General features: G+C 49.1%; 2 protein-coding genes across 4 annotated transcripts; one reads left to right on the top strand and one right to left on the bottom strand.

The window, feature by feature from the left end:
* Window positions 1-2: 2 nt before the first annotated feature.
* LOC140907389 (ecto-ADP-ribosyltransferase 5) lies at window positions 3-13,069 on the top strand. 3 transcript variants are annotated; one of them, XM_073333259.2, is made up of 5 exons: window positions 3-138; window positions 7,081-7,167; window positions 9,455-9,707; window positions 11,359-11,391; window positions 12,624-13,069. In XM_073333259.2, the coding sequence occupies exons 2-5, from the start codon at window positions 7,102-7,104 to the stop codon at window positions 12,764-12,766; spliced, it is 495 nt and encodes a 164-aa protein (XP_073189360.1). In that variant the 5' UTR covers window positions 3-138; window positions 7,081-7,101; the 3' UTR covers window positions 12,767-13,069. The 3 variants fall into 3 exon arrangements, 2 of the variants coding, with proteins under 2 accessions (XP_073189360.1, XP_073189342.1); XR_013635457.1 differs by having other exon boundaries at window positions 6-138; window positions 9,455-11,391; XM_073333241.2 differs by having other exon boundaries at window positions 6-138; window positions 9,455-13,069.
* A 6,000-nt stretch (window positions 13,070-19,069) lies between these two features.
* LOC140899440 (ecto-ADP-ribosyltransferase 5) lies at window positions 19,070-25,424 on the bottom strand. Its single transcript, XM_073315058.1, has 3 exons — window positions 25,359-25,424; window positions 22,378-23,089; window positions 19,070-19,447 (listed from the first exon to the last, which is right to left on the bottom strand). The coding sequence occupies exons 1-3, from the start codon at window positions 25,422-25,424 to the stop codon at window positions 19,341-19,343; spliced, it is 885 nt and encodes a 294-aa protein (XP_073171159.1). The 3' UTR covers window positions 19,070-19,340.
* Window positions 25,425-26,532: the final 1,108 nt, after the last annotated feature.

Raw genomic sequence — 26,532 nt, 5'->3', positions numbered from 1 at the left:
AGTCTGCAGGGCCGTTTCTTAGATAAAGTCAAACTATTTCCTGTGTCATGAACACTGCAGATTAAGTTCTACAACTGCAGCCATCTCTTGCTCAGGCCAGCAGCCTGCCAGGGACTCAGACACACTTGGGAAAGTCAGGTATAGTAACATCATTAAATCCTTACTCTTCATTATCTTAATTACAGACACTTCTGCTGCATTTATCTCTAGACAACAGGTTAGACGATGATAGAAATCTGCCTGCAGTTACACCTGTCCAGTACCTGTGGAACCGAGGGGGAGGGTGGGCCAGTGGATAAGGCAGCTGACTTGGAGCGAGGAGACCAAGGCTTTCCTCCCACCTCTGCCCCTGGCCCGCTGGGTGTGACAATGGGCAAGTCACTCTACCTCGCTTTCTTCTACCAGCCTTTGTCTGCTCTAGATTGTAAGATTTTGGGGATTGGCACAGCCTCCCTATGGACAGCCCCTAGCACAACGGGGCCACAATCTGGGTTGGGAGCTCTGGGCATGTTTGTTATGCAGATTGTAATATCAGAGGGTAGAATCTGAGGGGTGCACAGTCTGAAAAGTCCAATATTTTCTGTTGAGTTGATTTTAGAGCTTTAACTTGTTATAAAATTATAAAAGCTTTTGGGATGGGGAAACTACGGAAATGTTTTAAAACCCTCTGCAGTGAAAACAAAAAAAATCTGCTTATTTTGCTCACATGTACATCATAAAAGACATTGACCACACCTGTTTCCGTAGAGTGCAAACATCCCTGATTGTTTGTTGTAAAGATCCATCCTCTACTGACACAACTACCCTGAATTTTTGCGGACTCTCCACCATAGATTTCTTTATAGACCCTCTCAACGAGCCACCTGCACCTGGATCTACCTACCCCACCAGGCCCCAACCAGCTGCATCTGGATCCCCACCCCACTGAGCCCTCTCACAACCAGAGTAAGAGCTGGCTCACTTTGGAGCAAAATCACTGAGAGCCGTCCCACATCTTTTTACCAGGACAGATTTATATCTGTTATTTTTCTCTGTCAGGGGCTCTGTAGTTTTTACGCTGATGTAGCTGGTCAGGGCCACCGTTACATCCCCTCCCGCCATACACGTGGCTGACCTTAACCCCACTGAAATTAGGACTTCAAAACTCCTCTCCAGACATACCCATGCGTGCAAATGTAAACTGGGGAATGTTCCCGCTATTGTGGGGAACTTTCCTGGCTTCTGCACTACCCCTGGAATCGGTTGGCGAAAGGATAAGTCCCCACCCCAGCTCCCTTTACCCAGAGGCCTGCCTGACCTCAGGGACTCCTCTTCCACTCTCCTGTGTGGCAGAGTCCTCATAACCCCAACAAGCCTGGGCCCAGGACTCCTGGGGGAAGTAACCCCCCCATCTTGTGGTGGTCACTTAGGACAGGAGCTAGGGTGGCCCCGCTCCGGGGTGCTGTCTCCCGTACCCATTGAGCACTGCATTCAGTTCAAACTACATACAATTTATTAAACAGCAGCAGCAGCAGTAAGAGAAATAAGGGAAAATGGGAAAGGTGAAACAAGGAACCCGCCCCGTAGGCATGGGGAAACCACAAACAGCGTCTCTGGGACATAAGGGAAGTTCACAGTCTGTTCTTTACACATCCCAGGCCTCCCTCCCAGGCCCTGGGTGTGCAGGTCAGACCCCTGCTCTGGCAGTGGCCACACGCCCACAGAATCTAGGTGGCAGGACCCTTCTCCCCAGCATTGGCTCCCCTGTCGGGTTCGTGTTTCCCTGCTGAGTGCAGCTTGCAAGGGATCTGGTCGGGTGATGTATCCTTGCACTCCCCCGTCCCCCCGGCTCTCCCAGCCACTCACTGCACTCAGCTGCAGTGTTAGAGGTGACACAGCCGGCACCCGCTAGCCTGGCTCTGGGCCCGCGGCTCCTCACTACAGCTAAGCCCTGGATCCTCATCGGGGCAACTGGTCTGCGCTGCCCCAGCTCTGCACCCAGCCCAGCTCTGGCTGCAGCTCTCTCCTTAGCTCTGCCCTACTCTGTCCCTGGCAGCTCCAGCTCACACCTGGTCTCTGGGCTCGTGAGTCCCTCATTGGCCTTCCTGCCCTGTCAATCAGGCTGACCTGGAGCATTGGCCTCTCCCATTGGCCCTGGGGACTGTCAGCCTCAGGATCCTAATTTCTTCTCCGCTCTTCCCCTTTCTCCTGGTATTGGCAGAGGGTCAACCAAAAAACCCCACTGAGTTTCACTAAGGGACCATCTCAGTTCAGTGGTGAAGGCACTCGTCCAGGTTTATTGTCACCAAAGCATGGCCCTAGCTCCCACTAGTAACTTCAGGGACACTAACATACGAATGTGTGTGACAATGAACCAGCTCAGTCAGTGCCTGGGACGCTGCCCCCTCAGCTGGACAAAGGTGCCCCTCCTATGGCTTCTCCTTTTATACATTAACACAGACAAGTTACAGATTGCACTCCAGATGTGGATGGTTACCGGCCTTATCCTGGTACCTGCTAATTCGACCAAAACATCCCCATCCATTATCCTGTCATCCCATCCTTATCTTACTCAGATCGGCATGTCCCTGTACCATCTCCTCGGAATGTGTTCACGCCGTTACTTGAGAACTCTGGGTGTCCTGTACCAACATCTCCAGTCAGGACTGTGCTTACTTGGTTTTAGCCAATACCTGGTGTGTTGCTATATTGCCCAGGCCAGGCCTACTCTGGTTCACAGCCTTTGGTTCACACTGTTAGTTACGCCTAGGGCTCTAGCAAGGCCTATATCATGCTTCCATGCCGAGGCAAGATTACATTAAGGGGAAGAAAATCCTGTAACAGAAGGAACATTTATCCACATTTTAGTGATATTTTACTGAATTTCTAGGGGCAGGTGTGATGCTCCCCTCTAGTGTTATCTGGACTTGTGATCTACTAGGTCACTCCAATCCTCAGCTCTGGGAGCCAGACTTACCTTGCGCTGCTGTGAGAACCCCCACTCCTGGGCTGTTCATGCACAGCCTCTGGCATGTAAGCTGTTTGGATTGTGCAACTGAATGACACTAGCCAATATCTCCGCTCCCAGACCCAACCCTAGGAACCTCCGTCTTGCAGCGTCCAGTTATGCCAGCAGGAAGCTGCAAGCTTATATGAGTTCATCAATTTAACAAAGAAATTGACATGCACCAGGCTTGTTATCCCAAGGGGAGTCTCTGACACGCTTCAAACCGAACGCACTGCTTCAGGTAGAAGAAACAAACAAATTTATTAAGTACAAAGATAGATTTTAAGTGATTATAAGTCAAAGCACAACAGTTTGGATTTGTTCAAATGAAATAAAAGCAAAACGCATTCTAAGCCGCTCTTAATACTTTCAGTGCCCTTACAAACTTAGATGCTTCTCACCACAGGCTGGCTGGTTGCCCTTCAAGCAGGCTCTCCCCTTTGATTAGCACTTCAGTCGCTTGGTGGTGGTGTCTGTAGATGGAGGTGGAAGAGAGAGGAAGAGCATGGTAAACGTCTCTCCCTTTTATCATGTTCTTTTTTCCCTCTTGGCTTTGCACACTCCCCCTTCAGACTCAGATGAGCATTACCTCATTGCAATCCCAAACTGACCAAAGGAAGGGGGTGATTCACTTGAGAGTCCAACAGATCCTTTGTTGCTGCCGAGGCCAGTGTCCCTTGTTCCTGTGAGGCTGGGCTGGGTTTGTTCCATACATGCCCTGATGAAATGTGAACTGCCCCTCTGCTCTTGGAAAGTTTTTGTCTGGGCTTGTTTAAAGCCATGAGGACACATTTTCAGCCTCATAACTATATACATGAAATTATAACCTATAACAATAATGCTCAGTGCATCTTTAGCCTTATGAAGACACCCAACATGACAAACTTTGCATTAGATACCACACAATCATTTTACAAGGATGAACATGGGGGTGCTGGGTGTTTTCCCGAGGTACAGAGTGTATGAGCAGGGCCTGGTGAAATCTACAGTGTCTTCCCGTCAGCCCTAGAGAAGATGTGTGAAAAAGTAACACAGTCTGGAATTGTATTCAGTATTTTGCAGAGCCTTCAACTCTCCTACAAACCCCAGGCGAAGTTATAGCCAACGGAGTCTTTGGAGAGCAACTCCATTACTGGTTCTACAGGAAGATGGCTGAGACAGAGAGAGGAAATGTGTAAAAAAATCAGTCTGAGGTTCAGAAAAGCACACAAATGGGGTTTTACAGTGGAAAGGTGGTGTTCTCTCCTTGAGAATCAGGCATTTATTTGGACTTACATTCAAAAGGGGATCCTGCCTTAAAAAAGAAAACATGAAGCACTGAGAATGTGGCTGGATTCCCCCAAATGTGTCAAAGCTCAGATATATTTTGGTGTAACCCTTCTGCCAGGCAAAGCCAGCAGCAACCAGGGCCCGGTTCATTGTCTAGGGGTTCCTTTCTATCGATACAACAGAGAACCGGCGCAAGCCCCCACCCAGTAACCTGGGAAAATTACACACCACCCCCGGGCACCTCTGAGAGGCAAGCACGGAGTCTGAGCATACAAAAGAAACTTTTAATAAAAGGAGGGAAGTAACTTGGTGTTAATTTGGGAAAATGCCACAAACAGGGTTCATAAACATAAACCATGAGCAACAGATCCACCCCCAAGTAAGTTGGGCAGTGATCTTTCCCCCTCAAGTTCTTAAGTCCAGCAACTCAAAAATCCCTATCCCATACCCGACTCTTCTCTGCACCCCATTCAGAGTTGCTGACCTTGGTCAGTGCAGACCAAGGGTTCAGAGGTGCATCTGCAGAGTTCACCTCCCACCCTGGGTGGAGTGGGGGGTATAGAGGTACCTTATTCACTCCGCTGCTCAGGCACTCGCTCGCTGACCCTCTCTGCCAGCCACCCTGCTGGCCACTCGCTCTGATCACCGCCTCACCAGCCACTCGTTCACAAGCCAACTGCTAGTCACATTCTGCTGCCACCTGCCTCTCTGCTGTGACCTCTGCACCTCAGTATCTTAGTGATGCTCAGCTCTCTGCAGGCTCGGCAGAGACACTGCCCCATCTCAAGCGATTTCAGCTCTCAGTAATTTTTAGCTCTTAGCAGGTTGGGCAGAAACACAGTCCTACCACAACTTATTTCTGCTCTGATTGAGCATTTAAAAAAAACAAAAGAGGTTCCTAATGAAGCCTATTTAGCTCTTTCTTTGAGCTGTGGGAAGGAAAGGGTCAAAACAATCTGGGGACTCCTAGGGAGAATCCGCACACCTCCTGGCTGGGACAGCTGTCCCCACCCCTCTTACTTTCACAGGGCTCTGCGTTTGAGCCCCTGGCTTAACAAGGTTCTTTCATCTGAGGATGACCCCCTCATTTGGGACAGTTAAGCACAGTCCTGCTTCCCTGTATTACAATAATGCGACCAATATTGGTAACAGCATTTCACTACCCCTGCATTCAGTTTTAATTTTTTTAATTAAAGCTAATGTTAGTCACAGGTTAAGAAAAGAGTGTCTGTACATCTGGGTATACTGCTTAGATTATCCACAAATACAAAGTTTGTTTTTAAAGTTGTAAGATACATACAGTGCATAATCAGCAATAACCTAAATTAAGGTGAATAAATTTAAGAATACAGTTTATTAGCATCCAAGTATTTGGGTACATCACTCATGAAAAGTTATTCAGAGTGTCGGTTGTGGAAGGCAAATATAGCAATGAGTGAAGATTGTCCCTCAGTAATTGAGAACTTAGTGTAGGTTGTCCATTTAGAAAATACAATCCATGAGGAATGTATTTTAGTTACTTTCCCCACTGATTTATAACCCAACCCTAGCCAAAGTTGATAATTTTGAGCAACAGCGTTCTATCTAAGCAGAGTAGGTGTCTAAGCAGAGTAGGTGTGTTTATGTAAATACAGTTTTCTCCGGAAGTTTCTCCCCTCCCAGCTAGCTGTCAGGGAAGAAGTCAGCAGACCCTGCTTACATTGGCAGTGTCAAACTACAATGGAAGATCCATTTCAAACGAAGATGCATCACCTGGCCCATTGTTATTAAAAGAAATATGAAATGTGTTCAGATTCATTTTCTATCCACCTGGCAGGGGAGGGATGGCATTTCCAGGTGTTCAGTGGAAGTCCCATCCTTCCCTGGAAACACCCCAAGCCTGTTGCTTCCCACTCCTGGCCCTACCTCTGCTTTCCCTGAACAAGACACTGCCACTCCCTAGTCCCCATGTCACTGGTTCTCCCCCAGGGTCCAGACTCCAAATTTCAATGCCTGGATCCCTTTCCCTGGCCAGAAAATCAACCCCCAAAGACCCAAGTCCCCACCATACCCTCTAAACCAGGGATCGGCTCAGCAGGCAAAGAGGAGAGGCAAGCAGGGGAGTTTTTCAGGGCGTAGCCATGGATCTGGTGCATGGAGGTAAAGGGACTTGGTAAGTTGCATGCTGGTCTGTTTGCTGTTTGTCTCCATGTAGCTAGGGTTTGGGTCCCTGACCTGGCCAGGTGACCATGGCCTGTGTTTGTGTCTCTGAGAGGGGCCATATGATTGTGACCGGATCAGCCCTGGTGTTTGACATCTGAGTCATTGATCACCCCGTTAGCCACAGGGCAGAACTAAGCAGCAAGGCACAGAGTGTATAAGGTAGTTGCCAAGCAAACACTTGACCAGGCACTTGGGTGAGGTACTGAAATATTGAGCTATGTCATTATTTTAGCCACATTCCCTAGGATATGATCAACAGACCTGCCTGACCGCTGGTTTCTGTGTATTGTGCTGTGTAACGGCACTTACAAGTAAACACAGCAGCACTACGGATCATATTTCTAACTCCCAAAGGCTTTTAGGGAAATGTGATCACCATGAAGTGAAAGCAGGATTTCCCCACAACTACTCCCCTCCCCCTAGCTGAGAACTGTATTTCAGGATCAAACCCACCTCCGTTACGGCTGGGCTGCAGTCTGGGAGATTACCAATTCCCACCTGGGAAATCCTAGTTACTGAATGTGGAACAATGGATCACGGTGAAACAATCGGGAGGATGTTTAGGTTTGGTGTGTTCTTTCCCCCCAAATCTCCACTGATTTTCCTGATGGATTTTCCTGCAGCTGCACAGGGATGTTGGAACCATGATGAAGCCTCTGCTGATCCCCTTGACATACTTCTGTCTTCACACCTGGCTGGGAATCCCTCAGGTAAACTCTTGAGCTTTGCCAGTGAAGCACTCTGTATTTTCTTGTGTTTCTGCTCAAGACTATGCAGGCATCCACACTGCCTTAGACCCACAGACATGTAGGGCTGGAAGGGATCTTGAGAGGTCATCTAGTGCAGGGTTGTGGGCTGAGACCAGCCTGGACAAGTGTTTGTCTAATCAGGGCCCCACAACCCCTTCCGCAGTGGCTGGTAGGGGAACCCCGGCCCTCCCACAAAACTGGGTTCCAGTCCAGGGACCCTCTGAGCAGCAGCCAAGGTCTGTTCCGTCAGACTCCTTGCTGCTGCCTCCCTTGACATCTTCCTACCACAGCCCTTTTCCAGCCCGCACAGCCTCCCCCGGCTCACCCTTCTTTCAGGGCTGGGCTCGCAGGGCTCCCCCGTGGAATCCCCCAACACAATCCCAAACCAAAAGAACAAAATTAAACTAATTTCTGCCTGGCTCAGGCTTCCTCCCCACCCTGCGGGAGCCTTCCTGTTCCCCTCAGGTCTCTCCACTCTTTACTGCCAGGAGAGGGACTGCCGAGGTCTTCCCCCTCTCCCTGCAGCCCCTCAAACTCCAGTCCAAACGACCCCTAGGCTTTACCAACACTGCCTCTGGCTTCCTCCTGACCTGAGGCAACTCACCTCTGGCCGCAGGCTTCACTGCCCCCAGCCTCCCAGGCCTTCTCCTGGCTATGGGCTCTCCAGTTCTGGCTCCAAGCCTTTCTCTGCCTTTAGCCCAAGCGGGGACATCCCCAGCCACCCCAGCTGGGTTTGATCAGCAGTTGTGCCTAACACCCCTCCAGGTGCCACCCCACAGCCTAAAGGGGCTCAGGCTCCCGTTAAGCCCTGGTTAACCAGTGTGGGGTTTATACAACCCACCACAACAGTGTTGCCGTCCTCCATGTGCATTCGGGGGTTTGATCCTAGATGGAACCTTCCCACGGGCACCGCCAGCCCTGGAGCATGCAGTGCATGGCAGGCATATGGAGATGGCAACCCACTGACTCCCTCTGAGGTAAATGGGGGTAGTTTCTAGATATTCCTGTGGGAGTGGATTGGGATCTCAGTCCCTCCTAGCGCCCTCCCTTAGAATCATAGAATCATAGAATATCAGGGTTGGAAGGGACCCCAGAAGGTCATCTAGTCCAACCCCCTGCTCGAAGCAGGACCAATTCCCAGTTAAATCATCCCAGCCAGGGCTTTGTCAAGCCTGACCTTAAAAACCTCTAAGGAAGGAGATTCTACCACCTCCCTAGGTAACGCATTCCAGTGTTTCACCACCCTCCTAGTGAAAAAGTTTTTCCTAATATCCAACCTAAACCTCCCCCACTGCAACTTCTATGTCCCTTGTTCCCCTTGCTTTGTCTTTCCTATTGATGTATCCCTTCCTGCCTTTCTTCCCAACCCTACATCTGCCCACAATATATTTATTACACTAACATAGACCCCAGTAAACTAAAAACACCTCTGTCATGGGTACATGGTTCTCTGGTCTCTGAGTGCATCCCTTCGGGTGTCAGGCCTTGTGCCTTTACCCTCCTGGGCAGGAATCCTGTGATTCTCCCACTCTCAGACGGGGCCCTGGGCTGAGGTACCTGTGTGTCCATCGTGCTTACCCAGCAGCTCCGGCTGAGTTCAGGTCCCTGCGGTTCATCCCTTCGGGAGTCGGGGCGCAGTGTTGTATCTGCCGACACCAAAGAAGTGTTGTTCATTTTACTGTGGGAACAAATCGTTTAGAGAAACCGGATTTTAAAACAACCCACAGTCCACACTCACATCAGTCTTACCTAAAGGGCTACCATCCCCTGGGGCTAATGTAGGCAGGCTCTCTGCACCCCAGCTGGACCTGTCTTTGAGCCTGGCTCCCTTGAACAACTCCCTCTCCCCTCTTAACTAAGGGTTCCTTGTTAAACCTGACACAGATTTTCTGATCCCCTGCATTCCCAGACCTCTTGTATCCATCCCTGCTTCTTTTCCCCAGGAACCAGGGCAACAGACAGTATTAATCAATTACTACAGGGCAGCTACAAATGCATCACACCCACCCCGCTCCTCCCTCCCAAAAAAATCGAGGCGCCAGTGTGACATTTGCCAAGCAACACACTGAGAATTCTGCTTGTGTGTCCCATCCCTTTCTCCCACCTTTCCTCTGTCTTGGGGCAGAGGCCATCTTCCAGTGTGTTTGTACTGGGCCGAGCACAACAGGGCCCTGATCCTGGGTGGGACCTTTAGATGCTATTGTAACACAAATGCTAATGTGACCGTACATTTCCTTTATTCTCCCAGGCAAAATGTCAGGTGGAGCTGAGCATGATGGATGACGCTTTTGATGACCAATATCTAGCATGTGCTGAAGAAATGGATGGAATTGCACCTGGACTGCTAGAAAAAGAAAAGTCCATGTCCTCACTGTTTAGCAGGGTGTGGGAAAACTCAGAAAAAAAATGGGAACTTGTAAAGAAAAAGATTTCTCTGCCCACAGGCTTTAAAGATGAGCATGGAAGAGCCATTATAGCCTACACTGACAATGACTTTCACAGTGAGTTGAATGCGGCAGTCAGAGGGGCTGGGACATCTCGAGCTCATTACATGGCCAGTTTCCACTTCAAAGCCTTTCATTATTATTTGACAAGAGCTTCACAGCTCTTACGAGGGAGGTGTGATATGATGTACAAAAGGACGGTGTACCGGGGGGTTTCTGTCAGACTTCAGCACACGGGATCAGGTCACATTAGGTTTGGATACTTTGCCTCTTCGTCTTTTGATATAGGAGTAGCTAAGAAATTTGGCATGGACACATTGCTCACCATTCACACTTGCTCTGGTGTTGAGATCAGGGCCTTCTCATGCATTCAGGAGGAGGAAGAAGTATTAATCCCAGTCCATGAGATATTCAATGTGTCCCGAAGACAAGGGAGTAACCGCTTTGTCCTCCGGAGCACAAACCAGACCTGCAGCCATTTTAACTGTGCATACCTGGGTGGTGAGTACTGGGCTGAACATGAGAAATATCTGTGTAGGGCTATTTGCTGTGGAGAATTTGAAAACCCCTCTTCAGAGAGAGCTGATGAGAGGGACGCTGACTTGGGGACTTGCCACCAGGACCAGGGGAGACAGGCTGCCACGACTCTTGCTGCTAGGGAGGACCTCGGGCTGGGGAGGGTGGACACTGGGTCCCAAGTGCTCACTTAGGAAAGAGAAGGTGCCTAGATGCCTAGACACCCATGACACCAGGTGTCCTGCTTTGAGCAAGGGGTTGGACTAAATGACCTCCTGAGGTCTCTTCCAACCCTAATCTTCTATGATTCTATGACACCCTGGCAATGGGAGCACTAGGAAGACAGGTGTAGGCCCCAAAACACTGCGAGTCTTCAACACACACATGTCTCGTACAGAGTCCACAAGAGCCGTGGCAGAGCAGCTGTGGCTCCTCAGACACAGCACAGCAAATCCACAGGCTGTGGAAAAGGGAGCAGTCAGGTGGCATCGTGTGCAGATGGCACATTATTTAGGGCAGTCAGGACTAGGGATGACAGTGAGGAACTTCAGAGAGATCTAACCAAGTTGGGTGAATGGGCAACACAAGATCAGGTGAAATTCACTGACACACATTCAAGGTAATGCACTTTGTGAGGAATAATTTCCCTGGATTGTTAATGAGCTGTATCAACTCAGAAGGAAACCTGGCCCTCATTGTGGAGAGTTCAGTGCAAATCTCAATGAAAAGCTCTGTTCAATGTGCTGCTAGGTCTATAAAGGAAACATAAATGCTTGCAAGCATAAGGAATGATGGGATGGAGAATAATGTAAAAATATTATAACAGCATTATATGAACCCATGGGAATTAACTATTTATATAGACAGAATCTCCACAGTTATGTTACATAGGATAAAAAATTGTTTTTAAAAGAGCAATAAACCCTTAGGCCTGAGGTCATAAGGCAGTCACTAACTGCCAGGGTTGGGGAAGTAATTTCCTGTATGCGTAGGTAATTCCACTCCGGGGTTTCTTACAGCTTCACCTGATGCAGCTGGGCCTGACCTCAGTCAGGGACAGGACACCAGGCTAGATGTAGCCTGTTGGCGGGATCCAGTCTGACAATTACTATGTTTCTCTGGAAATAGTAGAATGGAGTTGAAAATTCTACCTGAGGTCACATTTCATTGACCCTCTCTGTTTGTACCGTAGGAGAGAAGAACCAAATGTGTGTTGACAACTCTGGTAAGAAAGAAACATTTTGTTTTCATTGATTTGACCATAACTTCCCCTCTGTATTTAGGGGCAGGGCCAAGACCAACTCCACCAGGCAAACATGTCATACACAGGGAAACAACTTGAGAAAAAAGTGGGGTGAACTGCACGTTCTGTCCATTTATCCAGGTTCTCGTATGGAGCTCATGACTCGTATCTGAGCACCTTCACGTCTGACTCAATTCCAGGCACAGTTGATTTCAGAAAATAAATGTAAGGAAAATAACCCCTTAGAGCACTAATGATTCAACTTCATTGTTCTGAACTAAAGGCTGAACACACATCCCCTCACCCAACACCACAAGTGTGTCTCTATCTCTCTCCTCTCATAACTAGACCCATTCTGTCCCCAGTGGGGCGACATCCTCCCAAAGGACGAAACAGGGCTATTTTACCAGAGCTCGGAAAAACTCAACAAAATATTTTCTCGTTGGAATTTGAAAATTTGTCAAACTCTAAACCTTTTGCAGAGACTTTGATTTTGACACTGTTCTGTCAGAACGTTGCCTGGGTTCTGGCCAGCTCACCCGCCTGGCTCCTTGGCAGCTTGGCTGGTGGGCTGCCTAAGAGTCATTGACCCCAGGACTTCCAGTGCCCCCGACTCTGGGACAGTCTGCTTGGTGGACTGTCCCAGAGCTGATGCTCCCTTCTCTTGTGTGGAGAATTTCAAAATTTGGGTTCTTTTTATTCCATGTCAGAACAAAAGCAAATTTTGAAATATCAAAATCCTCCATGAAATGGAATGACTCTTCTCTGCCCAGCTCCACATTTTCCCTAAAGCCAATAAAAAAAAACAAGCCCAAAACAGAAATGGTGTTACTGGTGTCTGCAGCCAGTCTTTCATAGACTCATGTCTTTTATTCATAACTGGTCTGGAATACACTTAGGTGGCAGACAACAAGCTCCAAATCAGAGCCTCTGGGACTGGCTTGGGTGAAACGTGCTCACTAATGATTGATACCAAAGGAACAAGCAGGCTGAGGAGGGAGGAAGCCGGTGAAATATCTCACCAGTGAGGTGAATGTCCCAGGGAAATCCCAGGATGGGGTGTCCTGCAGAGGGGAAATGGATTAATGTTGTCCCTCTGGCATAAACAGATGCCAGTAGCTGTTGGGAAGGGTACCGGTGTCCAGCTTTAAAGATCTCTGTCAGTGTGAAATAATTTCCTATCACTTCTTTGATCTGCTTTTTCCTATCAACAGCTACTAGAGGCGGCATCGCCTTCCCCAGTGTTCTGAGCCATTTACTGTTTGGAGGATCCATCATCCTGGTTCATGTTGCTGCTCTGAAGCGGTTTGCTGGTTTCTCAATTGTCATATTTGTGTTACTCACTTTTTCCCTCTAACACAAATCATGGTGATGGGACTTGCCAGGTCCAAAGCTGGCCTGCTATTCTGCCAGCGTTCCAAAGGGAAACCAGAAACATGGAGGGCGTGTCTCTGGTACCTGCTTGGGCAAGCTTTGATGATACATTATCGATGAGTAGATCGAATTGAAAGCTCATAGTTCTATTCGAGGTGGGATTTGTCTTACAATGGTAAAGCTATAAATTGGTGCCTGTTATATAAATAATTACTTGTATTGCTGTCATGCTAGTACTTTTGTACTGACTTTTGATGACTTCAGTAAAAGACTTTTCAGAAATGAACTAAGTTGGAGTATTTTTATGAATACTTTTGACAGATTTAATCTGGGTCTCAACCAAGTGAAACTGTAACAGCGCAGTTTGTGGGGTCCCATGTCTATATCTCTCAGTCACTTTCATATCAAATTTGCTCAGAAGATTATATTTCTAACTGGAGAGCTCAAGGGCCCAATGCTGGGCTAGTTTACCCACCTGCATGTCCACTGACTGTCCTGGGATTGCATGCTCAGAACTCCCATGCATGAGAACGATGCTTCACAAATCAATTAACGCCAACAAATAGGTTCTTACCAGAGCTACCCCAATCTTGTTGGGTCCTCTTGGCTGAAACACAAGCAGAACGTTTCAGGTAACTGCAATCTGGTGGGATGTTCAGCCTCAGTCTGAGCTCTCCAGGGACAAACTCTGGTGAGCCTGGCCATGGGAGCTCACCCTGCCTAGACACGGCACTGCAAGTCAATGGGGTTACAATCGAGGAATATTGGAATTAGCACAATCTAGTTGATGGGTCAGACTTTAAAAATAGAGCCAGATTCTTGGAGAGAAATGCCAAGTGCTTCCAGCCAATGAATGACTAACTGCTTTGGGCACCTACGCTGCACTTAAAGATCTCTTGGCATTTTCATGATAAACCGTCGGCTCCTCTCCAGCAGGGATTCTCAGCAGTGTGCCACCTGATGGAATGTTCCATTATCCCGGGGGGATAAAGGGAATTTGGACGCAGACATCTTAGTTTTCTTAGGAATAGAGCAAGAGTCAGGCTAACTCTAACTCTAATAACGCGAGACTTTAAGGCAGGGCCTGGGCCAGTGGGAAGCGAGTGGGAAAACTGTAAGAGATGCTGTTTTGACCTTGTGTTAGATAAGAATGGAACGCAGACTGTAGCAGGAACTGCTGAGAAAAGTAAGATATCAGGAAGGAATATGTATAAACTTTATGGGGGGAGGGATAGCTCAGTGGTTTGAGCATTGGCCTGCTAAACCCAGGGTTGTGAGTTCAATCCTTGAGGGGGCTGTTTAGGGAATCTGGGGCAAAAATTGGGGATTGGTCCTGCTTTGAGCAGGGGCTTGGACTAGATGACCTCCTGAGGTCCCTTCCAACCCTGATATTCTATGATTCTAGATGCAGCAGTTGATCATTATTGTATGTAACAAAAGGTATAAATGCTTGCCCTAACTATTTATCTGGCGGAGACCTGCCTAGGAAGGGGGAATCCCTGTCCTTGCGCACTCTCCCCCTTGCAATTGCTTGAGAATAAAAAGGGTCTCTGACGTGTTGCTGACAAACGCAGAGTGAGGACTTCCAAACAGGGTAACAAAGTCTAACTAATAAAAGTCTAATGTCCTCACAAAACCTCTTTGGCCCCGATTCTGGGCCCCATTATCTTCGTACATTTCCCTCAAGGTGCTCAGTTGGCCTTATTCCCGTCTCTGGGCCCCATGCCACTACCCCAGTGCCTGGTAGGGGAACCCAGGGCCTCCTACTAAACTGGGTTCCAGTCCACAGACCCTATAACCAGCAGCCAAGGTCTGTCCTGTCAGACTCCTTGCTGCTGCCTTCATGGACTTCTTCCTGCCACAGCCCTTTTCCAGTCCTTCTCCCCACAGACTCTCTAGGTTCACCCAACTTCAGGGCTGGGACTCAGAAGACTCCTCCCTGGAATCCCCCAACAATCTGTTTTCGTACTGTGAAACCCATCACTTTATGCTGCTGGCCCAAGGGCTTTCCTATCTTAAACAACACTGTTCCTTCCATTGTGTAAGGGGACTGTTGCCCCCTTACTAACAGTCAGTGGGGGTGTTTTAGTTGGCTAGCTCCCAGTACTAAAAGGAGAAGGGTCTATGGGAAACCAGGACCCTGAGACTGATAGTCTCCAGGAACAATGGGGAGAGGCCAATGCTCTAGGTCAGCCTGAATGACAGGACGGGCAGGCTAATCAGGGAGTCAGGAGGCCAGGGAGGTCCCGTCCTCCGTGTGAGCTGGAATTGCCTGGATCAGACAGAGTGGGGCCGAGCTAAGGAGAAAGCAGGGGCCTGAGCTGAGCTGGAGAGCAGAGCTGGGCCAGATCCAGAGAGAGCAGCCCCTGTCCTGGGAGCAGAGCTGCAGCCCCAAAGCCAGAGGCACAGCCCAGAGAGAGCAGACCTGTCCTGGGAGCAGCAACCAGAGCCAGAGGGGCCAGAGAAGCAGCCCAGGAAGCAGGTCAGTGCTGGGAGCAGAGTCACAGAAGCAGCCTGCAGAGCAGACCTGTCCTGGGAGCAGAGCTGCAGCAACCAGAGCCAGAGGGGCCAGAGAAGCAACCCAGGGAGCTGGAGTCAGAGCAGCAGCAGTGCAGAGACCGAGTGGTGCAGCTGGGGCTGGAGCCGTCTCCGGAGCTGGGTGCAGTGAGCAGCTGGGGAGACCGAGGGGGACCCTGGGCAGCAGGCCCAGCACAGGGCGACGCCTCAGCCAAGGGGCTCTGCAGGCCAGGCGTGGATCGTAACCCCGACAGGGCGGGGGCGACACCGGGAAGAAGGGTCCTACCACTGAGAGCCTGAGAGCGTGTGGCCACCACCAGAGCGAGTGTCCAACCCACAGCATCCCTGCAGCACAGCCAGGGCCTGAGCAGGAGGCCTAGGACTTACAAAGAACCGACTGTGAACTGCCCTGACGTTCCAGAGACACTGTTTGTGATGTTCCCTGCCACAGAGCGGGGTGATGTGTTTCCTTTCACCTTTCCCATTATTCCTTATTCTTTTTAAAATTAATTGTTGATTAAATAACTTGTATTTGCTTTAACTTGTATGTAATGGTCAGTGGGTCAGAGAAGTGCCCAGTGCAGAGAGAGTATCCCGGAGTGGGGACACTCTAGCCCCTGTCCTAGGTGACCGCAGCAGAGTTGGGGGTCGAATCCCCCCAGGAATCCTGGGCCCAGCCTTTTTGGGATTACGAGGTCTCTGCCAGACAGGAGAGTGGAAGGGGAGTCCTCAAGGGCAGGGAGGCCACTGGGTAAAGGAAGTGGGAGCGAGGACTCGGGTCCTTTCGCTAGTCCGCTTCACCGGGGTAGTGCAGAAACCTGGAAAGTTCCCCACAATAGCGGGACTATTCCCCTGCTTACAATTGGACTGGGGAATTTAACCAGCCTTGATAAATTCTTCATGTCTTGGGCAAGGAAACTTTCTTTCTGATGGGGCTAGTGGGTTCTCATTAGTTTCTTAATGATAAAGGGTGGACAAGTGAATGTCTTGGGCTTGGCTTGATAAGTTTTCATGGTAGTTTTGCAAGGCTGCCGTACATAGAATATCAGGGTTGGAAGGGACCTCAGGAGGTCATCTAGTCCAACCCCCTAGGGGGCTCAAAGCAGGACCAATCCCCAATTTTGCCCCAGCTCCCTAAATGGCCCCCTCAAGGATTGAACTCACAACCCTGGGTTTAGCAGGCCAATGCTCAAACCACTGAGCTATCCCTTCCATGTGTTCATAGAGTCTTCCAGTAGCTGGTGCTATAGCTCTTTCTTAGGGTATGTCTATACTGTGAAATTAGGTCAATTTTATAGAAGTCGATTTTTAGAAACCGATTTTATACAGTCAATTGCGTATGTCCACACTAAGCGCATTAAGCCAGTGGAGTGAGTCCTCACTACCGTGGCTCGCATCAACTTACAGAGTGGTGCACTATGGGTAGCTATCCTTCAGTCTCTGCTGCCCATTGGAATTCTGGGTTAAGCTCCCAATGCCTGATGGGGCAAAAACATTGTTGCGGGTGGTTTTGGGTACACGTCGTCAGTCACCCCTCCCTCCCTCTGTGAAAGCAATGGCAGACAATTGACAGCAGCAGGTCCAGCTCCTAGGTGGAGGTACACAAGAGGCTCCCCGCGGCTCTTGCCTGCAGGCACCACCCTCCAAGCTCCCATTGCCAATGGGAATGCGGAGGCGGTTCTCGGGATGGGGGGAGTGCACGGAGTCCTGTAGCCTCCCAGCCTAGAAGTCAGACCCTCTGCTGGCTGCTTCCAGAGCACAGCGCAGTGTCGGAGCAGGTAGGCAGTAGCTTGCCTTAGCTGGACAGCACCGTCGTCAGGACTTTTAATGTCCCGGTCAGCGGTGCTGACCAGAGCAACCCAGGGCCTTAAATACCACGACCCAGTAGTGGGTCGTGACCTGAACTTTGAAAAATGCTGGGTTACACTCTGATGGGGTGGACTAGACCCTGAGACCCCCTGCTGGAGGCCTTGTGCCCCTGCCACACCCCACCCCAGAAAAGAGCAGTAGGTCGGTCCTCCAAGCTGCCTAGAGCGGCTGTGTGGGAGGCAGCCAATCAGGGCCCAGCAGGTCAGTATAAGAAGAGCTGCAGGGCTAGCTTAGCAGGACTTCAGTTTCCTTGCTAGAGCTGGGTGGTGCTCCAGGCTGGTTGCTGGGACTCTGGAAGGACAAGGCCCTGAGATAAGGGTGAAGAATGTGCGGGAGCCATGGGGAAGCGGCCCAGGGAATTATAGCAGCAAGACCGTTTATTTAAAGGGACGTTACAGTTGGCTGCTATCTATAGGGTCCCTGGGCTTGGACCTGGAGTAGAGGGTGGGCCTGGTTTCCCCCCAGCCCCTGGTAAAGTGGCCTGGACTTTAAGGGTCAAACCTGTATATTAAGTATTGGTGCCAACTCTGTGGGTTCTCCAGGGCTGGAGCACCCACAGGGAAAAATTAGTGGGTGCTGAGCACCTGCCGGCAGCCCTCCTATCAGCTTCCCCTCCAGTGCCTCCCACCCGCTAGCGGGCCCTGATGATCAGCACCTCCCCCCTGCCTCCTGTGATCAGCTGTTTTGTGGAAGTCAGGAGGCTCTGAGGGGGGAGGAGCAAAGACATGGTGCGCTTGGGGGAGGGGGAGCAGAACTGGGCAGGAAGGGGTGGGCCGGGGGTGGAGCAGGGGCAGAGAGAGTAGGGTCTTGGAGGAAGGGGGTGAGAGGAGGTGGGGCCTGGTGCAGAGCTGGGGGTTTAGCCCCCTCCTCACCCCCCCACTTTTGAAAGTTGGTGCCTATGTTATTAAGGATGGCAATATCCAGTTGGGTGAGAAACTGTTTAGTCTAGCTGTTGCCAATCTAATCGGGTTGAGAGTTTAGACTCTGTGCGCTTTTTTCTTTTGGTAACTAACTGACTTTTTGCTTAACTCTTATAGTCACTTAAAATCTATCTTTGTAGTCAATACATTTGTTTAGCTGTTTATCTTTACCAGTGAGTTTGCCTGAAGTGTGTGGCAAATGTGCTGAGGTTTGACAAAGGCTGGTATAAGTCCACTTTCCATTGTTGAAGTGGTGAACCAATTAATAAATTTGCACTGCCCATCTTGAGCAAGGCAAGACAGTATCTTCCTGGGGTAGAAGGATGTGAGCTGGGGGGATTTGTCCGGTGCCCTTCTCTGTGTGATTCATGAATGGCTCTGGGAGCATTCATGCCGTCGAGCTGGGTGTGGGGCTCCACTGAGTGATCACAGCACCTGGAGGGGTTTGCTGCTCGTCACTAGCAAGTCATTGTGAGAGATAGCCCAGGCTGGAGAGAGTTCAGGGGGGCACAGTGGTACCACAGTCCCAGGCTGCACCCCAGGGATCCCATCACAACTGTGTCCAGTTCCAGTGTCCTCCTGATGGCCCAATCTGGCTATTCAGAATATCCATATACCACGCCCTGCCCCTTGCTGGAATACGTCAGCTGCCATGGTAGTGGCCAGGACTACCTATGATGTTACTGATTAGACCCCATGCAATCCCAGTACGGTCAGTGTGCACGCAGGTGGGTAAACTAACTCAGAATTGGACCTTTGATTTCACCAGTTAAAAATATCATCTTCTGAGCAAATTAGATATGAAAGTGACTGAGAGATATAGACAAGGGACCCCACAAACCGTCCTGTTATAGATTCACCTTGCTGAGACACATACTAAACCTATCTACTGTAGTAATGAAAATACTTTGACTTAGTTCATTCCTTAGTCTTTTACTGAAGTCATCAAAAGTCAGTACAAAGTGCTAGCATGACAGGAATACAAGTAATTATTTATATGACAGGCACCACTTTATAGCTCTACCATTGTAAAACAAATCCCACCTGGAATAGAACTGAGCTTTCATTTTGATCTACTCATCGGTAATGTATAATCAAATCTTGCCCAAGCAGGTACTAGCGAAACTCCCTCCATGTTCCTGGTTTCCCTTTGGAACGCGGGCAGAATAGCAGGATGGCTTTGGATCTGGCAAGTCCCATCACCATGATTTGTGCTAGAGGGAAAGAAGTGAGTGACACAAATAGGACAATTTAGAAACCAGCAAACAGCTTCAGAGCAGCAACGTGGACCAGGATGACGGATCCTCCAAACAGTGAAGGGCTCAGCTCACTGCGGAAGGCCAGGCCTCTTCTGGTAGCTGTTAATAGGAAAAAGCGGATAAAGCGGATCAAAGAATTGACAGGAAATTATTTCATACAGACAGAGATCCTTAAAGCTGGACACAGCTGCTTCCTCCTCCTCAGCCTGCTTGTTCCTTTGGTATCAATCATTAGTGAGCACGTTTCACCCAAGCCAGTCCCAGAGGCTCTGATTTGGAGCTTGTCTGCCACAAGTGTATTCCAGACCAGTTATGAATAATGAAGACATAAGTCTATGAAACACTGGCTGCAGACACCAGTAACCCCATTTGTTTCTTTTTTTTAATTGGCTTTAGGGAAAATGTAGAGCTGGGCAGAGAAGGGTCATTCCATTTCATGGAAGATTTTGATATTTCAAAATTTGCTTTTGTTCTGACATGGAATAAAAACCCCCAAATCTTGAAATTCTCCACACAAGGGAAGGGAGCATCAGCTCTGGGACAGTCCACCAAGCAGGCTGTCCCAGAGTCGGGGGCACTGGAAGTCCTGGGGTCAATGACTCCTAGGCAGCCTGCCAGCCAAGCTGCCAAGGAGCCAGGTGGGTGAGCTGGCCAGAACCCAGGCAACGTTCTAACAGAACAGTGTCAAAATCAAACCATCTCTGCAAAAGGTTTAGAGTTTGACAAATTGTCAAATTCCAATGAGAAAATATTTTGTTGAGATTTTTCCGAGCTCTGGTAAAATAGTCCTGTTTCGTCCTTTGGGAGGATGTCGCCCCACTGGACAGAATGGGTCTAGTTATGAGAGGAGAGAGATAGACACACTTGTGGTGTTGGGTGAGGGGATGTGTGTTCAGCCTTTAGTTCAGAACAATGAAGTTGAATCATTAGTGCTCTAAGGGGTTATTCTCCTTACATTTATTTTCTGAAATTAACTGTGCATGTAATTGAGTCAGATGTGAAGGTGCTCAGATACTAGCCATGAGCTCCCTACAAGAACCTGGATAAATAGACAGAACACACAGTTAACCCTACTTATTTCTCAATTGGTTTCATGTGACATGTTTGCCTGGTGGGGTTGCTCTGTGCTCTGCGCTTCAATACAGAGGGCGAGTTTTCTTTTTATTCTTTTGAAAATAAATGTTCTTTCTTACCAGAATTGTAAACACATGTTTCGGTTCTCTTTCCTACGGTACAAAATGGAGAGGGTCAATGAGATGGGATCTGCCCAGGTAGAATTTTCCACTGCATTCTACTATTTCCAAAGAAACATAGGAACCGTCGGACTGGATCTAGCCTGGTATCCTGTCCCTGATTGAGATGAGGCCCAGCTGTATTGGGAAGCTGCAAGAAACTGTGGAGGGGAATAACATACACAGAGGAAATTTCTTCCCCAACCCTGGCAGTTAGTGACTGCCTTTTGTCCTCAGGCCTAAGGGTTTATTGCTCTTCTAAAAATAATTAGTTTATCCTAACTGTCTAAATAGCTACTACTTTTTTTTTAATTCTACTGAGCTTTTGGAGTCATGGCAACATTATGGCAATGAGTTCCACAAGTTAACCCTGCATTTTATATAACAGGGCATACAGTTTTACTAGTTAAAATATGTTGCCTTCAGTTTATTCTTGTTTTATGAGAAAGTAGTAAATTATACGCTGCCATTTCCTGTGTCTCATTTATTATTTTGTATATCTCCATCATGTTTCTTTATATGTCTTTTCTCTTAGCTCAATCATCCCAGTCTCTTCAGTAGAAACCTCTCCAGACCTCTGATCACTTTAATCCCTTGTCACTGAACTTTCTCCACCCCACTAACAAATCTTTTAGAGCTATGTGATCAGAACCAAAACTAGTATCTCAATGGGGCACTCTTTCCTGGTTCATATAATAGTGTTATAATTAAGGCAGTGAGTCTGTCCCAGAGGTCATGGAAGTCACGGATTCTGTGAATTCCACACCTCCTAGGTGCGACTGACCCCAGGGCCACCCGAGCAGCGCAGGAGACTCTGGTGCCAGCCACACTGTGCTTCCCACACGGCAGTGGTCCCGGGACGTGGGGACGCCCCCCACCAGCAGAAGCAGCAACTGTCCTGGGCTGCACCCTTCTTCCCCACCCTGAGCACCAGTGGGTGCCCCAGAGCCCCCAAGAACATCCAAGATTTAGTCTGGGGTATATAGTATGAGTCATGGACAGGTCATGAGGCTGTGAATTTTTTATTATTGCCTGTGACTTGTCCATGACTATTAAAAAAACAAAAAAAAACAACTAAATCTTCACATTCTCCATCCCATCATTCCAGACGCATGCTAACATTTTGTTTGCTTTATAGACTTTGCAGCACATTGAACAGAGGTTTTCATTGAGATTTGCACTGAAGTCTCCACAATGATGTCCCAGTCTCTGTCTGAGTTGATACAGCTCATTAACAACGTAGTGAAATTATCCCTCACAATGTGCATTACCTTGAATGTGTGTCTGTGAATTTCACCTGATGTTGTGATGCCTGTTCACCCAACTTGGTTGATCTCTCTGAAGTTCCTCACCGTCGTCCCTAATCCTGACCGCCCCAAATAATGTGCCATCTGCACACTAGGCTACCTGCCTGTTCCCTTTTCCACAGCCTGTGGATTTGCGGTGCCGTGTCTGAGGAGCCACAGCTGCTCTGCCAGAGCTCCTGTGGACTCTGTACGGGGCGTGTGTGTGAGTTGAAGACTCGCAGTGGTTTGGGGCCTTCACCTGTCTTCCTAGTGCTCCCATCACCATGATGTCTAGGCACCTTCGCTTTCCCCAGTAGGTCCCAAGCACTCAGTGTCCACCCACCCCAGCCCTCTCTAGCAGCAAGAGTCGTGGGAGCCTGTCTCCCCCAGCCCTGGTGGCAAGTCCCCAAGTCAGCGTCCCTCTCATCAGCTATCCCTGAAATGGGGTTTTCAAATTCACCACAGCAAACAGCCCCACACAAATATTTCTCGTGTTCAGCCCAGTACTCACCACCCAGGTATGCACAGTTAAAATGGCTGCAGGTCCGGTTTGTGCTCCGGAGGACAAAGTTGTTGTTCTCTTTTCCTAGGGACACACTGAATATCTCATGGACTGGGATTAACACTTCTTCTTGGGAAGGACTGTATGAGAAGTTCCAGATCTTCACGCCGAAGCACGTTTGGATGGTGAAGAGCGTGTCCGTGCCAAATCTCTCAGCCTCTTGTTTATTAACAGATGAAGAGGCAAAGTATCCAAACCTGATGAGACCTGATCCGTTGTACTGAGACTTAGTGCCCCGGTACAGCGTCATGTTATACGTCACATCACACCTCCCTCGTAAGAGCTGCAAAGCTCTTGTCAAATAATAATGAAAGGCTTTGAACTGGAAATGGGCCATGTAATCTGCTCGAGATCTCTTAGTCCCACTCACTGCATCATTAAATATGGTTGAAAAAGTTATGATGCTGTTTTCAGTGGTGTTGTCTGTATAGGCTACTAAGGCTCTTCCAAACTCATCCTTAAAGTCTGGGGGCAGAGAAATCTCTCTCTTTACAAGATCCCATTTTAGTTTTGACTTTTCCCACGCTGTCCTAAACAGCGAGGACGTGGCCATTTCGTTCTCTAGCAGTTCAGTTGCAATTTCATCCATTTTTTCAGCACATCCTAGATATTGGTCATCAAGAGCGTCATCCATCATGCTCAGCTCCACCTGACATTTTGCCTGGGAGAATAAAGGAAACATACGGTCTGTCAAGGTTCCTTCCCCACTCTGAACTCTAGGGTACAGATGTGGGGACCTACATAAAAACCTCCTAAGCTTACTTTTACCAGCTTAGGTTAAAACTTCCCTAAGGTACAAATTAATTTTACCCTTTGCCCTTGGATTTCCACTGCCACCACCAAACTTTATCTGGGTTTACTGGGAAATGTGGTTTGGACACGTCTTTTCCCCCCCAGAATCCTCCCAACCCTTGCACCCCACTTCCTGGGGAAGGTTTGGTAAAAATCCTCACCAATTTGCATAGGTGACCACAGACCCAAACCCTTGGATCTTAGAACAATGAAAAAGCATTCAGTTTTCTTAAAAGAAGACTTTTAATAGAAGTAAAAAGAAATCACCTCTGTAAAATCAGGATAGTAGATACCTTACAGGGTAATTAGATTCAAAACATAGAGAATCCCTCTAGGCAAAACCTTAAGTTACAAAAAAGACACACAGACAGGAATAGTCATTCTATTCAGCACAGCTCTTTTCTCAGCCATTTAAAGAAATCATAATCTAATACATACCTAGCTAGATTACTTACTAAAAGTTCTAAGACTCCATTCCTGTTCTGTCTCCGGCAAAAGCAACACACAGACAGACACAGACCCTTTGTTTTTCTCCCTCCTCCCAGCTTTTGAAAGTATCTTGTCTCCTCATTGGTCATTTTGGTCAGGTGCCAGCGAGGTTACCTTTAGCTTCTTAACCCTTTACAGGTGAGAGGATTTTTCCTCTGGCCAGGAGGGATTTTAAAGGGGTTTACCCTTCCCTTTATATTTATGACACGGTCACATTAGCATTTGTGTTACAATAGCACCTAGAGGTCACACCCAGGATTGGGGCCCCGTTGTGCTCAGCCCTGTACAAACACACTGAGAGATGGTCTCTGCCCTTAGGGGCTTACCTCTAAACAGACAAGACAGATGGAAGCGGGGGAGCATATAGGCAGAATACTCAGTGTGTTGCTTGGCAAATGTTATGTTGGCTCCATGATTTTTTTTTGGTGGGGGTGGCACACGCGAGGACCAGCAAGCCCTGTAATCATAACAGATTCATTTTTAGTGTACTGGGGACTTTGTTAGTGTAATAGATATAGTGTGGGGAGGGGGAGGTTGGGAAGAAAGGCAGGAAGGGATACATTAATAGGGAAGACAAAGCCTGGGGAACAAGAGGCATGGGAAGGGGCTAGGAGGGACTGAGATCCCAATCCATTCCCAATGGAATATCTGGAAACCACCTCCATTTACCTCAGTGGGCTGCCTCCAGGCCTGGCAGTGCCTGTGGGATGGTTCCATCCAGGATTCAACCCTCGAACGTGCATGGAGGATGGCAACACTGTTGTGGTGGGTTGTTTTAACCCCACACTGGTTAACCAGGTGTTAACAGGAGCTCTTTTGGCTATAGGGTGGCACCCGTGGGGGTGCTATGCACAGGTGGTGGTCAAACCTGCCTGGGGATGTCCCCTTTTGGGCTAACGGAGGAGAGAGAGGCCTGTAGCCAGAACTGGAGAGCCCAGAGCCAGGAGGAGGCCTGGGAGGCTAGGGGCAGTGAAGCCTGCGGCCAGAGGTGAGTTGCCTCAGATCAGGAGGAAGCCGGAGGCAGTGTTGGTAAAGCCTAGCGGGCATTTGGGCTGGAGTTTGAGGGGCTGCAGAGAGGGGGGAAGACCTCGGCAGTCCTCTCCCAGCAGTAAAGAGTGGAGAGACCTGAGGGAAACAGGGAGACTGCTGCAGGGTGAGGAGGAAGCCCAAGCCAGGCAGAAATTGGTTTAATTTTGTTCTTTTGGTTTGGGATTGTGTTGGGGGATTCGACAGGGGAGCCCTACGAGCCCGGCCCTGAATGAAGGGTGAGCCGGGGGAGGCTGTGCGGACTGGAAAAGGGCTGTGGTAGGAAGATATCCAGGGAGGCAGCAGCAAGGAGTCTGACGGAACAGACCTTGGCTGCTGGTCAGAGGGTCCCTGGACTGGAACCCAGCTTAGTGGGAGGGCCGGGGTTCCCCTACCAGCCACTGCGGAAGGGGTTGTGGGGCCCTGATTAGACAAACACCTGTCCGGGCTGGTCTCGGTGCACTTGGTCCTGCCTCAGCCCACAAGGCTGCACTAGATGACCTCTCACGGTCCCTCCCAGCCCTACACGTCTATGGGTCTAAGGCAGTGTTGCTGCCTGTATAGCCTTGAGCAGAAACACGAGAAAACACAGAGTGCTTCCCAGGCAAAGCTCAAGAGCTTACCTGAGGGATTCCCAGCCAGGTGTGAAGACAGAAGTATGTCAAGGGGATCAGCAGAGGCCTCAGCATTGTTCCAACTTCCCCGGTGCGGCTGTAGGAGAATCCATCAGGAATGTCAGTGGCGATGTGGGCGGAAAGAACACACCAAACCCAAACATCCTCCACATTCAGTAACTGGGATTTCCCAGGCAGGAATTGCTCTCTCACGGATGGCAGCCCAGCCATAATAGAGGTGGGTTTGACCCTGAAATACAGTTCTCCGCTGGAGGGGCGGGCAGTAGTTGAGGGGAAATCCTGATTTCACTTTCTAAAGGATTCTGGGGGGTGGAAATACTGTACCTTGTGCTGCTGTGTTTACCCAAAAGTGCCGTTAAACTGCTTCACAGTACACAGATCCCAACAGGCCAGGCAGGTCTGTCGATCATATCCTAGAGAATGGGGCTAAAATAACGTTATAACTGAATAGTTCAGTGCCTCACCCAAGTGCCTGGTCAAGTGTTTGCTCGGCAGCTACCTTATTCACTGTGTGCCTCGCTGCTTAGTTCTGCCCCATGGCTAATGCGGTGATCGACGACTCAGACGTCAAACACCAGGGCTGATCCTAGGCCCAAGGGTCAAAGCCACATGGCCCTCTCAGAGGTACAGAGACCTCTGTCACCTGGCCTGGTCAGGGACCGAAACCCCAGCCACATGACCCACCGGAGACAAACAGACCAGCACACAACTCACCAAGTCCCTTTATCTCCATGCACATGAATAGAACTGGACCCAGAACTGATTCCTGTGGGACCCCATGCATTATGCCCTTCCAGCATGACTGTGAACCACTGTAGAATTCCCACACCAGTGGGAATACCTGGTGGGATTGTCTTCTGTGTTACTGAAAACTGTCCATTCTTCAGTGAAATATGTACTTAGTGGCAAGATTAATAATGGTCATGTGCCCAGCCCGAGCAAGCCCTAAGCAAATCAGGGCTGATGAATTTGCTGAGCCCCAAGTGGGTGCTCAAAGCACAGTTAAAAGTTAAAGATCCCCGTCCCAAGGAGAAAACATGGGTGCGGGGACAGGGAGTCAGGCCTAGATGGGTCTGAGTAAAAGTTAATGAGTTTAGCTTAAATATTTAACTGATACCTCCCGCTATCTAAGGCAGGGAAGAGTTTATTTTGCTTTGTGTTT

Source organism: Lepidochelys kempii, chromosome 1, assembly GCF_965140285.1.
Source record: "Lepidochelys kempii isolate rLepKem1 chromosome 1, rLepKem1.hap1, whole genome shotgun sequence".
In the NCBI taxonomy this organism is placed as follows: domain Eukaryota; kingdom Metazoa; phylum Chordata; order Testudines; family Cheloniidae; genus Lepidochelys; species Lepidochelys kempii.
The sequence above is the reverse complement of the archived record's forward strand: the minus strand, read 5'-3'. Positions and strand labels throughout refer to the sequence as shown.

Coding starts and splice junctions, on each gene's coding strand:
- LOC140907389 (XM_073333241.2), top strand. CDS start 7,102: ATGATGAAGCCTCTGCTGATCCCCTTGACATACTTCTGTCTTCACACC. Junction 7,168..9,454: donor CCTGGCTGGGAATCCCTCAG/GTAAACTCTTGA, acceptor TTATTCTCCCAG/GCAAAATGTCAGGTGGAGCT.
- LOC140899440 (XM_073315058.1), bottom strand. CDS start 25,424: ATGCTGAGGCCTCTGCTGATCCCCTTGACATACTTCTGTCTTCACACC. Junction 23,090..25,358: donor CCTGGCTGGGAATCCCTCAG/GTAAGCTCTTGA, acceptor TTATTCTCCCAG/GCAAAATGTCAGGTGGAGCT. Junction 19,448..22,377: donor TAACTGTGCATACCTGGGTG/GTGAGTACTGGG, acceptor TCCTATTAACAG/CTACCAGAAGAGGCCTGGCC.